The sequence below is a fragment of the Muntiacus reevesi genome, chromosome 7 (assembly GCF_963930625.1).
Source record: "Muntiacus reevesi chromosome 7, mMunRee1.1, whole genome shotgun sequence".
Classification (NCBI taxonomy): Eukaryota; Metazoa; Chordata; class Mammalia; order Artiodactyla; family Cervidae; genus Muntiacus; species Muntiacus reevesi.
Genome location: NC_089255.1, coordinates 36,504,839 through 36,520,582, shown reverse-complemented (window position 1 = coordinate 36,520,582; position 15,744 = coordinate 36,504,839). Strand labels below are relative to the sequence as shown.

Sequence of the window (15,744 nt, the reverse complement as noted above, 5' to 3'; positions counted from 1 at the left end):
GAAAGATACTAATCCTGAGAGAAGCAGCTGCCCAGTGACTGGGTCCTAGACCCAGGGACAGAGTGCTCACTGCACACAGCCTCAGGCGTCCCTCTCTTCCTTCTCTTCTCACACTGGAATGGAGTAAATCTATTTTGTGCCAAATTAGGATTTCTTCCTTTCAGAATTGAGTAACTCAGGTCATGTGACCCCCCCAGTAGGGAAGTCACACAGGGTAGAGTGTTAATTTTAGCGGTGATGGGCAGTGGCAGCAGTCATTAAAGCAAGAGACCTCCAGTGTCCCCACAAGTTGTCAGAAAGCTTCCAAACCCAGGGTGCTGATGGAAAGGGCAAGCCCTGGGTCCTAGGAAGTCAGTGGTCAGCTGTGTTCTGCATTTCACTCCTTTTCTTTAACTCCAGTTCAGGCTGAAAGGAACCAGGCTCCTGAAAGAAATGATTCATTCCAGGTTCTAGAGCAAGAAATGTACAAGATGAGCCTGGAACTTTTTGTTGAAAACAAGGAAGCAGTTGAAGATGAATGGTGTCATGTCAAGTGATAACAGGCAACACTGTCTGAAGATGGGACAATTTGAACATCAAAAAGAATAATGACTGCAATGGATTAAAATATGTTGCAGAGTTTCCTATTGATCACACTGTTCATAGGGTATTATTTCAAGCTGTGATCCTCAGGAATAGGGAGAATATAGGAAGAGAGTTGATTCTCATTATTCATGGTAGTTACGTTCTATAAATTTACTGTGAATGTTCAGTTAGTGAATATTGAGCCATCACACCTGGTGGAAATACAGTATTAGATTCCTGGGAGTCTCTGATCACAAGATTTTCATCAACCCATCAATATACAAACTTACTTTATGTGTATTTCTGTTTAAAGATACCTTATGTAGTATGTGTTATTAATTCATTAACATTGAACTGACAACACCATAGCTCATGCCTGAACGAACTTTATCTAATATACGTATTTTCTCCTTAAGGCACATCCAGCCTTTTTGCACTTTAGAACACTCAATAGTCCTTCAGTACAGCACATGGGGGGGGGGGTGGATTTTAAAAGAGAAATCATCAATAAAAAGTACAGAAATGTGACAAAATGTAACACCAAACAGACTATGAGAAGGACTCTTGTTTACAGTCTGAGAGCTGAAACTAGCAGGCAGAGGGTCACCTTGTTTGACTTCAGCTAGGAACGTGTATGAAGGGAGACAAATTTTTCACTGCCCTACACTTGTCAGCAAATGATTGAAGGAGCCCTATGGATATTGACTTAGCGGTTACAAATGAATTTCAGTGAGTAGGTGAATTCACAGATAAAGAAGCCCCAAGGGTCAACTAATCCTGGATCACAGCATTGACGTCTCCAGGGAGGGAAAAACCACATTCCTTTAGAGTCAGAGGAATTTTATGACGATTTGATCTGAAGCAACTAAAGGAACGATGGCACTATTCACAAAGAGGGAGAATTACAATATAGAGGAAATCAGATGACTGTGTTTCACTGTCTGCTGGGTCAGAGTCGGATATAATGTGCTAAAATTGTGGCCGGAAAAGTTCAGGCTAGAAATAAGGATGAACTTTCAGACTGTGAAAGGTTAATGCAGGAAGGAGATGGGGACTTCGTTTTGCCTTCAAAACCTTAACATCAGGAAAGCAGCCCCTCTACCTGGAGTGATGGAAAGCAGTCATTTCCAAACATTTTCAATTCTGTGATTTGTAAGTTTTTTATAGCAGTTTTTATACTCCTGTATAATATATACTATATATTCCTGGTGCTCTGGGGGTATATAGTACACTTCTAAAAGTTCTATCGTGATTACTTAAATCTGAAGTTTGGATGAAAATGGTAAAGAAGTGTCAGTTTTTTGTTTTTTTTTTTTTTTGAAGTAAAATGCTTCCCAGTTGTGAGCTGAGTCCTCGTGTTTCCTTGGAGATCTTGAACTCGCATTCACAGCCTCTGAGAGGTCAGGCCCTCTTTGCCCCTACTTGTGTCTTTCTGCTTCTCTCCTTTCCCCATTCCTGTGCTTTCCACATTCTGATTTGCGGGTATGCTGGCCCAATACAACTTGTGAAAATCTAAACACTAACTTCCATCCTTTACCAAGAAAAGTCACATACTTGCCTGCAGCATTTCACAAGTTCATCAATAAAGGGATCTTTGAGGTTCAGGTCAAGGGGGGATGACCCTGGCAGGGGAAACCTCCTACCTTGTTGCTTCCCCCACCCCACTTTGGTTTCTATTCTAGCTCTCCTATCTCTTGTAAGTAAATCAGCATTTTCTTTTTCTTTTTCTCCCCCAGAAAACAAACATGTCCAGCCCCCTTCCTGTGATTACAAGAATCTTCCTACATTTTCCTTGGGCGTTTTCTTCTTGAAGAGAGAAGCTGAAGATTCGACCATGCTGAGGATTCACATATAAAAGTACATTTGCATAAACATGTATAAAATATCAAAGATAATTTTGTGGTGGTAACAAGACCTAACCTGAAGAATGTAATGATTTATTTTATTTTAGTTTTTGACTGTGCATGCAGCATGTGGGATCTTAGTTCCCCAACCAGGGACTGAACCTGTGCCCCCTGCATTGGAAGCATGGATCCCTAACTACTGGACCACAGTTCATGGAATTCTCCAGGCCAGAATACTGGAGTGGGTAGCCTTTCCCTTCTCCAGGGTATCTTCCCAGCCCAGGGATCAAACCCAGGTCTCCCACATTGCAGGCGGATTCTTACCAGGGAAGCCCACTAGACCACCAGGGAAGTCCTATTTTATTCTAAAAATTTTGTCTGGCGTAACAACTTGGGACAGGGAGAAGTTAGTTCTGCCTGGATAGTGGGGACTTGGGAACAGGCAGGAGACCAGGTCAGACAGACAGCAGCAAAGTCCAGCTTCAGGGGCTGGATTCAGGCTGATAGGAGTCCAGGAGAAAGAAATGGTTTGGGAAGAGGAGTATGAAGGGGATGGCAGAACTCTGAGTTCAGGAGAAAAGGGGTCTTATTTGTCTTATTTCTCTATTCTAAAGGCACTTTTCCCCCCTCATATTTTAATATTCCTGAATTTTTCACGCATTTTATATTAGAAACTTCCTTCAATTGCATTCAGCTGGATGGTGGTTGTGACCTTCCGGGGATACCCTCTGATAAGATCAAGAAAGTACCAGCATCAGAATCTTCTAGACTTGGTGAAAGACAGTCCATGATAAATTACAGCTTGGAAAACTTACCTAAACTCTATCCTTAAAAAGAGTGTAATTCAAGAAATTTCCAGGTTTGGAACTATAAGGAGACAAAGTTGCCTGTTCAGAGTACAGAGGGACTTCTCTCTGACTGGGAAAGAAGTTTCCTCAGGTCTAGGCAGAGGGAACTAGCTGACCCAAGGCAGCAGAAGAGCAAGGCTGAGAGCCAGGTTAGAATAACAGGGCAAAGCACAACTGGATATGGGGTTGTAATAATAATAATACGTTAGAAGGAAGGCATACACCAGAGACAGGTGGGTGAAGCTGAGACCCAGCTCTGAACTGGCAAAGGGTCGGGCCCTGAATTGATGGCATGGGAATAGGACTTGAGAGGAAAAGGTAATTGGGCAGCCTATGGCTAGAGGCCCAGCTACTGCCAGCAAATTATAGAGAACTAGATCTGGAGATCAGGGGAAGGTGGTTAATTTCCCCAACTCCCAAGAGCCAGTGAAAACAAAGAAAGTTGAGCAGGAAGTGGCTCAGGGAAAATGCAGAGTCCCACCTGTCAGCCCTAGGAGCTTAGAGGGCAGAGGAGGAAGGGAAAGCAGATTTCCTAGGGGAAGAGCTGAAGGGATAAATTAGAGGTGGCTGTATGTCAGTGAGGGGTTCCCGGGTGGCTCAGATGGTAAAGAATCTGTCTGCCAAGCAGGAGACACAGACTTGCTCCCTGGGTTGGGGAGATCCACTGGAAAAAGAAATGGCAACCCACTTCAATAGTCTTGCCTGGGAAGTCCCATGGCTAGAGGAGCCTGGTGGGCTTCAGTCCATGGGGTGTCAGAGTCAGACTTGAAGAGCAACTGAAGAGCAATAGTAGTATGTCAATGATGCAGTTTTGAGGTCAGTTGTGAATGGGAGGCCCAAAGAGGCTATAACCTCCTGGCACAGCCAAGAGACACTGAGGCTGAATCCATCAAGTGCAATTTCACATGAAGTCTGATTTAACCTGGCTCCCAAATAGAGTTGACCCCTCCTTCTCTGGGATCCAGGTTAGGGTGGAGCTGGAATGAGATGGAATTTACTGAAAGGAAACTCTGTCTAGGGTCAGAGACAAAGGAGGCTCAGGAACATGCTGCCAGTCCCTGTTGCTGGAGGCCTTAGTGAGCTGAGCTGACTTGGAGGGTCTGCACCACACAGAACCTTCGTGCCCTCCGCCACAAGAGGATGAGAGTCAACTTGCCTGTGGAGGGACCTTGGCCTAGAAGGCAGAAGCACCAGGAAGGGAGATGCTGCTTCCCAAGGGAGAATTCCCTCATGGGCCTCTGGTCACTGTGGAGTGATTTGGGGATCCCACATGCCCAAGGGTAAGGAGGGCACCAGATGCACAAGGTCTTGCAGCTGGCCCCTCATGCCTCTCCCCTCCAAAAGCAAAAGGGATCTAAGTTGTCCCTGATTTTAGCAGTGATTGTAGGAGGGTATGGAGAAATAACCTGGAATGCACGAGGCAAAAGCAGATGGGGAAATGGGAACACTTGCTTGCCTCCTTGGTTCCGAGGTTGTTAGAGCCAGTCGCTGAGTGAGCAGCCATGCTCCCCAGGGCATTGTGATCCCCCATTATGTGGTCACCTTCACACTCCCATGATGCACTCACATTTCACAAACGCACTTTTGTATTTGATGGGGGAAGACTGGCATTGCCAAAAGGACAAGCAGTTGCCTGCCCACAGGGGATGGTTCACACAGAAATGCTCATGGTAGGTAGACCGCCTCATTTAGATCAGGCAAAAAGTACTCAAATACATTACTGTGACTAGTATCTTATTGGTCTAGATGCAAATGAAGCTGGAAAGATGTTTCTGACATTGCCCTTTTTAGAGGTTGCACATCCAGTCATATTGGGAGCATTTTAAATTCATGGGCACTCCCCCACGTGCCAGGCACCTGTAAGTCTTTGGTGTGGATTAACTCAGTCTTCACAACAACCTTGTGAGATGGGTCCTTTTATTAGGATTATTCCTCATTTTTCTGATGGGGGAATCTGATAGGCAAAGAGAACAGTACGTGATCAAGGCTACCCAAGTGTTATGTATTAGGGTCAGAATTTGACCTCGGGTCAGGACTGGGCTCTTAGCCGCTCTGCCATTCTACCTCCAGCTCACAGGGGCCGCTGCTTCCAGGGCCCCAAACCCCTAAGACAATGCCCAGTTCCTTTTGTAGCTTGTGAGAACCCAGTAAATGACACCCCACTTCTGTGCCTGAGTTTTGAACCAATGGATAAATGAGACAAATGTGTAAGGCAGGTGGGAGTCGAAAATGCTACATATATTGTTCGTAAGTCTGATCTTGCCTTCTAAAGCCCACAATTAGATAGATTTTGTTGCTAAGAGTTCAGTTTCTATAGCCAGAATGCCTGGGGACAATAATAGTACTCACCTCTCAGGGTTGTTGTGAAGATGAAATGAGGTAACGTATGGAAGCACTTAGAATAGTTATCGTTGTGTTGAGTTCTTAGAGTTAATTATGATCATACCCTTCGCCAGTATGTATGAGTCTCAGGGTCTGAGGACTCCCCTCAGGGACATGCCATTGGGAAACTTGCCACAAGGAATAGCAGGTAGCTTGTTCCCAGGAGGAGAAAGAAAGTGTTGGGCTTCACAGGTCGCGTTCTCTTTACGAACCCACCCTCCCCGCTCGCCCCACCCCCGGGGAGGAGAGAGGAGAGAGGCCAGGAATGTTGTGACCGCAGCCCTCACCACATGGAATGGAACACGGGTTTCACCCCACACCTGTCCCCAGTGATACTGGGCAAGAGTCATCAGTTTCCCAGAAGCCCTTTCTAGAGCCGTTCTTCTCTGTCTGGGGGTTTGTCATCAAGAAAATTTGGCTTAGCAATGGGGAAGTGGTGTAAGGTTTGATTGCTTTCTAATCCTAGAAATAGATGCTGTAAGCAAAGCCTGGAGAAATCAGATTGTTTGGTTTGGACACTCAGTGTGTGATGCTCTCTATTAGAGGGGGAAAGGCAGTGAGGCTGTGCCTAGTGCGAGAGTGAGGAGAGATTGCAGGAGGGTGCCGTGGCCTGTGTCTCTCTTCTTTTAAGAGGAAAAGGTTGATGTGCAGCCATTTATCTTAACTAGAATTATAGTTCGTCCTGAGGAATTCTCCCTTGATCATCATCATCACCACCTGATTGTAATAAGCAATACTTGATTGTGAATAAAAATTCAGATTGGTGTTGACTTACTCTGTACTTTTGATAGTAAAAGCAGGAAGGGCCTCTCATAGGATATAGTCCCCTTTTCAGACTGTCTGAGCCTGACAAAGGTCACTACATCTATGAGATGCACGGAAAACTTATGTCTCCAAGAAGTGCTTTACATTTCAGAAAGTTCTAGTCATCGCAGCAGTTTAGTCTCAATCTCATTGCTGTGTGACTGTAGATAAGTCACATGCCCTTTCTGGACCTTTATCACTTCACCTGTAGGTGAAGGGGCTGGACCACATCTCCAGATATTCCAAGGCCGACCATCTCTAATTCTGTATTCTAGCTTATACCAATGAAACCAAGAGGCAGTGTTCCCCCAAACTTAACCTCAGAGGAAATAGGGACATTTTAACAGAGAGTGGGCTTTGCTATCTGGACCTTTAGAGACAGTACAAAGTTCCGGACTTGGGATGGTGGTGGTGGGAGCACAATTTAGGACAAAGCTTCTCATGGCCTTCCTTTCACACTAACAATGACTGTTTGTTTCGGGACCCATCTAGGGCCTAGAGCATAACAGACCCATTTAAAGCATTTTTATTAATGTGTAGGTCTAAGTTTTAAGGTTAAAATCCACCAACAATTTCACTAAAAGCAGTATTTGTAAGTTTTTTGGGTTTTTGTCTCTGCAGTACTGTTAGAAAAGGCTTTTAGGAACTATTGGGTTGGAACACAGGACTGTCCTCTCTCAGAGGTCAGTGGTCTGTGATGTGGGTTTTCATTCACCACCAGCAGCTGAGTGACTACTGTGGGCCAGGTGCTTTGCTGGGTGAGGGGCTCCGAAGAGGAGTGAGAATGCTCCCCCTCTCAGCTGATGGGAATGGACGTGAGAAAGCTGGAAGGAAGTGATACCTGAGCAGGGTTTTACAGCGAGGGTAAGGAAGAACAAGGCAGATAAAAACAAGACGGGCATGACAGACAGCAGGAGCGAAGGCTGAGAGGTACGAGACGACTTGGGACAACAGAGCAGCTGCGTGTGTCAGGGTCCAGGGGAGAGGGTGGAGGAGAGATGGACAGGGAGGCTGGGCTGGCTGGGGGAGAGGCAATCCCCCAGGTAGGGAGTTTGATCTCAAGGTCTGCCGGCGGGGGGTAGGGAGAGCAGTGTTGTTGAAGATATTTCAGCAGGGATGTGATGTGTCCCAGTGCCCTGGCAGCAGGGCAGTGACTGGGTTGGGGAATGAAGTTCTTTCCAATCCTCTCTTCTAAACCGAGGGCCCCCAGGACAGTCATGACCACAGAACCAGCAGGTGGGGAGTGGGGCCCTCGTGGAACACAGTGTGAAGACAGGGTTACTGGCTATTTCATCTCAGGTTAAAAAGAAACACATGGCTCATGAATAGCACCGGGCCCCAGTGCTTCTTTTCAGTTTGCCAGTGGCCATGTGGTTCTGAAATACGGAGCCCTGGAAAGAGGAGAGTGGCAGTGAAGATTACTTTTTCAAGCACAAAATGTTAGCATTAGAAGGCAAAGCCCTAGCCATCATTTGTCCTCACCTTCTGAATGAGGAAATAAAGACACACCACAGCGAAGCTTATCCAGTTTAACCTGATGAAGCTAATAAACAGCACTCAGATAACATGGGCTCCTCAGGAGGGCCTCTCTCTCTGACCTAGGTTTACTCTCCTTGCCTTCTGATCCCATAGCACCCTGAACGTTGTCTCCTGAAACTTATCCATCTTGTTCAAAGCATGTCTTGCCCTCAGGACTCTTGGCTGCAGGAGAGCAGGAATTTTTGTTTTTCTTATTTATGTTGACTCCTCAGTTGCTTGCCTGGTTTCTGGCTCTAGAAGATGTTCAAAAATATTTATTGAATTAAAAAAAGGGTCATGCCAGAGGCGTGATCAGAGAAGGAAGCTTGGGAAATGTGACTTGCCTTCTGATAGATCACTGTACATGGAAGCTAGAGGCTGGAAGAGCCATTAAGAGAGAAAGGGTTTTCATCCAGGCTGTCATGCGTGTCAAATAGGCTTTGCTGTGGTGTGTCTTTATTTCCTCATTCAGGAGGTGAGGACAAATGATGGCTAGGGCTTCTCCTTCTAATCCTAACATTTTGTGCTTGAAAAAGTAGTCTTCGCTGCCACTTTCTTCTTTTCAGGACTCTGTATTTAAGAACAACAGGCCACTGGCAAACTAAAATGAGCATCACAATTTTCACCCTCCAGTGAGAGAGCGAAAAAAATCCTAATAAGATGCAGGACACCCAGCAGAGAGTAGATCTGGACTCCTCTCCAGGTCAGAATTTTGGAAGTTGTTTGGATATTCCAAAGCAATCTGTTCCGGGAAAGGAATATTTCCTTTTTATAGGGTGAATTAAATTGAGTTCCAATTGCTTTCGTAAAAAAACAAGATTTTTTTCAGAAAGAGAGCAAGGAGTGAGAATGAGCCCTCCTCCCCTGAGGACAGAGCCCCATGGAGCTGCTCCAGGATCCTCCCCACCCGGTGCCCTGTGCCCCCAGGAGCTGTGCTGTGGGGAGGTGCTGAGTAGGAGGTTTTCTCTGAGGGGAAAAAACCCAGGCAGCAAGCAGTCAGCTACTCACCGGAGGTCTCTTCCAGATGAACTGGATGGGGAACTTCTGGCTGTAAAACAGGGAGGTCTCATCCGGTGGGAACTCAGGATCCACAAAAAGAACCTTCTTTTCCAGACATTTCCTGTGAAGCTGCTCGAATGTCTTCTCTTTCACCCCAATAATGGGAAAATTGCGGCTGATGATGGCTGAGTAGATGCCGCTTGGGTTTCCACCCCCTGCCTCCGTTCCCTTGCCCTGGGCTGCCTGGGCGATGGGCCCTGGGGACCTGGGCTCAGCCCCTGTCCGTGGGGCCACAGAGGCGCTAATGACGGTCGGCATGGCTGGCAAATTTGGAAAGAAAAGGTTTTTAAAGACAGCAAAATTCAGCTACCTTTAAGGAAAGGAAGCAATTGCAAAGGGGAAGTTCCAGTGATTCTGTCATCGGAAAGAAAAATGTCCACATCCAATTCGAAGTTTAAAACTCATCAGAAGGTCGTCCAGCTTAAAAACTGAGCTGTGGTCCGGAAGCCATCAGTTTTCCTGAGGAAGTCGACTAAAGGATTTCTGCAGCAGTTTTTACCTGGGGGGCTCCTGCCAGCAGCATACATACCAGAGGGGAGAAAAAGAGAGTGAGGGTTGTGTTTCAGTGGCCCAAAGAAGCTTGAGCCAGGAAGACCAAAAATAGACATGAAGAAAGATCATGAGTATGAGAGCAAGAGAGAGGGTATTGGAGCAGCTAGACTGCGTGGTAGAGAGAGAAGGACCAGGTCAGGGATGTCCCTGTGTTGCCATGAAGTGCTGATGTTATCAGGAAATGAAAGGGGAATATTTGAGTAAGTTGAAACTGAAAATTAGCAAAGAATGGCAGATGCAGTATTGAATCAGCAGACTACCAAACTATTGGCCACCAGATTAATGGAGAACAATATTGAGAAGAGCTAGCAAGTGTGGATGTGAGATACCGAATTCTAGGAGAAAATTCTAGGCATTTTTGAGAACATGGTTTTTACTTTTAAAAATCCTAGGATATCAGAACATTATTCGACTTGATTTGGTATCTCTTCTAGAATGGTCTGATGTCAGTGTTCAGTGCAACCGTCTGGGTGGAAAATGCCACTCGGCAGAGTCCTCAGCTGAGAAAATCCCTGTCTCTTCTTGACCTAGGCATCGCTTTTCTTTCCCCATCTCCCAAATCAAAACTGGGACCAGATCCTTCTACAAAAAGTGCACCTGAGCACAACATATTCAGGCGTGCCACATTAGGCATCTGAGTCAGAAGCTGGAATTGGATACCGAGCCAGGCTGGCTGTCAAGTCCTGGCATGTGATACCTAAAGGGGTGGCTTCGGGCACAAGTGGCTCTAGGGAAGGGAATTGCCTGCCTGGCCTCCACCTTGTCTTCTGCTTATGGTAGCTGCTACCCAGGCCGTAAGGAGATGGCCACATTCCAAGTGTGACTGAGTGGAATCTAGTCCTAGACTGCAGTCCCGCCTGTCCCCATGTGACCACCTCATCAGCCCAAGGCTAGAGGCTATGAGAGAAGTGGGGAAGTGACAGCTGGAATAGGGAGAATTACCAGGGTCATGATCCCCAGGGTTGCAGTTTTGAGGAGCCCTAGGTCTGGAGTTGCAGCTTGTAGGAACCATAAGCTTATTCTCCCATCCCTCCAAGGAAAAGCCCAAGGGTCTTTACTGCTACTCTTGAAGAGTAGAATAGAGGAGGGAGCATCTGAAGTTGATGTCTAGGTCCAAAGTCTAGGCTTTCTGCTGCCTTGCTGTGCCGGTGCAGCTGCAGGTGGATTGTGTGTGTTAGTCGCTCAGTCATGTCCGACTCTGTGACCCTATGGGCTGTAGCCTGCCAGGCTCCTCTGTCCATGGGATTTTCCAGGGAAGAATACTGGGGTTGGTTGTCATTCCCTTCTCCATGATTAAGTAGGTTACTTCTTCCTTTCGTCTGATGTCTCAGTCTTCTTGCCTATAAAATGGGTATAATGGTAGTCATTCTGTTATCAAGTTGTTGTAAAAATTAAATTGTGTAAAACATTTAAAATAGTGCCAGGATTGTCTTAAGCACATAATAAATGTTGTTATTGTGTCAACTTAAAAAAAATGCACAAGATGAGAGTTGCAAGTTAAGTTTTTATTTGGGCAAAATGAGGACTGCAGCTGGGGAGACAGCACCTCAGACAGCTCTGAGACACTGCTCCAAAGAGGCAGCGAGGGTCAGTATATATGTGATTTTGGAAGGGGGAATACAAGTAATCAAGCACATATTTTTCTAGAAGGTTTCTGCTAATCTCATAAAGCTTTTGCTAGTCATGAGGAACAGTCGTCACCATGAAGGACTTTAGTGCTTTTCTAGATATGAAGAGATACGAGAATTGGGCTCATAAACTTGGCTCCTGAAAATACCTAGCTATCTGAAGACCTGTTCTGCTAACTTCCTCCTCCCCAACTGGAGCACAGTGCTTTATTTCTGCTCTCCACCCTGAACTCCTTTCATGGTGGGTGAACGTCAGCAGCTGCAATAGCACATGGTTTAATCCTTGCAGGGGTAGATGGCAAGTGTCTGTGGCAAGTGCCAGTTTGTAGCTGACAATTGTTAGAGATGAACCAAAGTTAATACTCTTTGGGGGTTAAACCAGGTTGAATGACATCGGTACAAATCGGCTTTCACTTTATGAGCATCTACTGAACATCTTCCATGTGTCTGCGAGCGCGTCTGCCCAGGATCGTGTGGTCACAGTCTCCAGTCAGAGGTGTGGTGTGCCTACCTGCCTGCACCAAAAGAGCCTCCAAAAAGACTTTCACCCTCAGGGTTAAGTCTATGGAAGGCTCTTCACAAACATATGTTGCATATCTGTTGAATGAAACTTCTCTGTGTGAGAAGAAATTTCTTCTGCTTCTTATTGCTTTGTCAATGCAATTAAAGTATCTTGACTGATTTGCCCCTGGGGGAGGAAGCTGTCTCCAGGCCACACACAGCTGACCTTTCTTTCCTCAACTGTCTAAGCCAGCTCCATCTGTGGGTAATGAAGACAGGTGTGTGATGGAGATCAGCCTCTTGTCATAGCAGGATGGGAATATCAAACGTACAGAGTGCAAGGTGGTATTCAGTTTGCTTTACCAATGGTTGTGGATAAAACCCCTATCAGATTAGCAGGTCCAGACTCAAGGTTTATTCATCTACACAGCTGTAGAAACTCATGCTCTCAGTCTAAGTCTAAGTCTAAATTCAATCTAAGTCCACAAACAAAGGCAGATAATGAGCATGTAGACAGCTGCACATTTCAATTCCTGGAAGCCTCTTCAAGAATGAAGAAAAAAAAAAAAAGAATGAAGAACTAGCTTTTATAACACATCTCAGCCTAAGTTATGCAGTATCTGTGGCTGGAATGACTCCTGTTACACCAACAAGGCAGTTAATGATTGTGTATCACTGTCTCCCACCAACATTTCTTTAACTCAACACTGTTGGAATTAATGAATCCGTTTATAATTAGAACACCAACCACTCATTACATGCCTACTGTGAGTTAGCTACTTTACATAGTTTTTAAAACTTTTAAATTAATTTTAGACATACAAAAGGATTGCAAAGACAGCACAGAGTTCCCAAATACCCTTCGATAGCCTCCCTTAATGTTTACACTTTATATAACCACAGTACAATGATCAAAACTCAGAAACGAATGTTGGTAAGGTACTATTAATTGAACTACAAATATGTTTACATTTTTTTCAGTGGTCCCATTATGTAGTTTTTTTTTTTTCCTCTTCTTTTGCAGAATCTGATCTGCATTGCATTTAATTGACACATCTCCTTGGTGTCTTCCAATCCCTGACAGTTCCAGAGTCTTTGTCTCTCCTGAACTTGGCACTTTTGAAGTATACTTGTCAGGTATGTTGCAGAATGTCCCTAATGTGAGTTTGTTTGGTTTTTACTTGATTAGACTGAGGTTATGGTTTGGGGGGAAGAATATCACAGAGATTATATGCCCTTCTCATCAAATCAGACCTGGGGGTACTTAATATTGATGTGTTTTATTACTGGTGATATCAACCTTGATTACTTGGCAAAGGTGGTATCTACCAGGTTTCTCCAAAGTTACTATTTTTTTCCTTTCATACACGTGGAATACTTTGAATCTGTACACAACCCTGCAGGTTTGATTAATCCCATTTGAGAGGTGAGAAAACGTGTGCTATCTACTGTATTTTTAGTTAAGTCATGGGAAAGTCACAGAATTTTAGAGATTATCTCTTTTCTCGAAAAAAGAGGAAACACAGGCCTAGAGAGATTAAATGACATGGCCAAGATCACCCTGCCAGTTCGCTACAGAACCAAGTTAGACCCTGGGTCTCCTGATAATCAGTGAAAGAGTAAATGCAAAACTAAGACTCCAATAACCTGCATCAGGCATAAGATCTCTGATTCCTGTATATAAATAGTCAGGGCTTCCCTTCTCCTAGCTCTGATGGGAATGGAATCTAACACCATCAGCCGTGCTGAAAACAACTGTCAAGAAGCAGCTGTCTGATTCTGACTGGCCTTGCTGCGACACTGCAGTCTTTAGCAAAGCTGGTCATAAGACAGGCAGATCTGATATCAGCTGCCAATGTCTCCTTTATTTCTGCTAGAATGCCAGTTATACGGCCTCCATTGTCTATGGTTAAGACTGTAATATTTCCAGGAGAGTTGCTGATGGCGTTCTATCCCCTAGGCTGAGAAGTTATTTTAGTCTAGAGTGCCACCTCCCTCCCACCCCCGGAATTATGCTGGGCATTCAGAGGATTTGATAGATGGAAATCTTAAAAGCAGAGTGGAATGTTTGATATTGCCATAGAAGTTCCATTACTGAGAAGGCTTTTAGGTAAGATGGTCAATTATGAGCTAAAAGCCATTAAACTCCAAATATTTAAGTGTTTTGACTGTGTTTCTGCTATCATTATGATACACTGATACTAAAAGGGATGTGAAAAAGTGAAGGAATTCTGCACACATACCAAACTCCAGAATTCCCTATGGCTATTCCCTATATATCTGATAGCCAATCTCAGTTAACCAGGATGTAAGGCTCTTTGGTCAGCCCTTGCAGTCAGACAAGACCTCTGTGATGAGACATATAAAAGCACAGAGAATGCTGCCACAGCATTGGCAGGGGCGCGGGGTGGGGAGGTCAGGGTCTCCTGGCCTAGTGCCCTGAGTGTGGTATTTGTGTTTCCTGAAGTAGAGGACTTGGCTTGGCTGGCATTTCTCAAGTGAGGAATAGCTCATCTGATGATCTGAAGAGGTCTGCTGCAACAGAAATAAACGTATTTTCTCGTACTAGAGTTCATTCTTTTAAATTTTTTAAATTGGAGTACATAGTTGATTACAATGTTGCATTAGTTTCAGGTATACAGCAAAGTGATTCAGACAAATATATATGTACATGTACATACATACATATGTGTGTGTGTGTATATATATATACACATATATTCTTTTTCAGATTCTTTCCCGTTACAGGTTTTTAACAAGATATGGAACATGGTTCTCTGTGCTATTCAGTAGGTGCTTGTTGTTTATTTTATATATAGTAATGGGCATCTGTTAATTTCAAACTCCTAATTTACCCCTCACCCCCTTTTCCCTTTGGTAACCATAAGTCTGTTTTCTAAGTCTACAGGCCTACTTCTGTTTTGTAAATAAACTAATTTGTTTCATATTTTTAAATTCCACATATAAATGATATCATATATTTATCTCTCTGATTTACTTCACTTAGTTTGATAATCTCTAGGTCTATCCATGTTGTTGCAAATGGCATTATTTAATTCTTTTTTATGGCTGAGTAATATTCCATTGTATAAACGTACCACATCTTCTTTATCCATTTCTCTTCTGCTGGACATTTAGGTTGCTTCCATGTCTTGGCTGTTGTAAACAGTGCTTCTGTGAGCATTGGGGTACACCTATCTTTTCTAATTAGTGTTTTCATCCTTTCTGGATAGACGCTCAGAAGTTGGATTACTGGATCATATGGTAATTCTATTTTTAGTGTATTAAGGAACCTCCATACTGTTCTCCATAGTGGTCTGGAGTTCATTCTTTTTTTTAAATTTTTTAAATTTTTGGCTGTGCTGGGTCTTCATTGCCCAGTTGTAGTGAGCATGGGTTACTCTCTAGTTGCAGTGCAAGGGCTTCTCGTTGTGGTGGCTTCTCTCGTTGAGGAGCATAAGCTCGAGGCTCAGTGGTTGTGGCACACGGGCTGAGTTGCCCTGTGGCATGTGGAATCTTCCTACTCCAAGGATAGAAACTGTGTCCCCCACATTGGCTGGTGGATTCTTCACCACTGGACCACCAGGGAAATCCTTGAAGTTCACTCTTAACCCCATTTTTCATCCTATTTTACATGCCACACCTTATAACCCTTTATAGTAGTAGAAACCAAAATTTTTATAGCTACTGTATACTATGGAGATACGGCCCAGCACCTTTGCTTTTAAACTTTTGCTTTGGGGAACCCTCTTACACTGTTGGTGGGAATGCAAACTAGTACAGCCACTATGGAGAACAGTGTGGAGATCCCTTAAAAAACTGGAAATAGAACTGCCATATGACCCAGCAACCCCACTCCTGGCATACACACCGAGGAAACCAGGTCTGAAAGAGACACGTGTACCCCAATATTCATCACAGCACTGTTTATAATAGCCAGGACATGGAAGCAACCTAGATGCCCATCAGCAGACAAATGGATAAGAAAGTTGTGGTACATATACACCATGGAATATTACTCAGCCATTTAAAAGAATCCATTTG

General features: G+C 44.4%; 1 protein-coding gene across 2 annotated transcripts in view; it reads right to left on the bottom strand.

The window, feature by feature from the left end:
• CAPN3 (calpain 3) overlaps positions 1-9,571 on the bottom strand; it is a 49,392-nt gene extending 39,821 nt beyond the window's left edge. Inside the window, exon 1 of one of the 2 annotated variants that reach the window (XR_010663908.1) lies at positions 8,969-9,571. Coding sequence is in view for 1 of the 2 variants with exons in the window: in XM_065940629.1 (XP_065796701.1) it covers positions 8,969-9,277 (309 nt within the window). In the remaining variant the exon portion in view is untranslated. The remainder of the gene's footprint in view (positions 1-8,968) is intronic. The other variant, XM_065940629.1, reaches the window with a different exon arrangement.
• Positions 9,572-15,744: the final 6,173 nt, after the last annotated feature.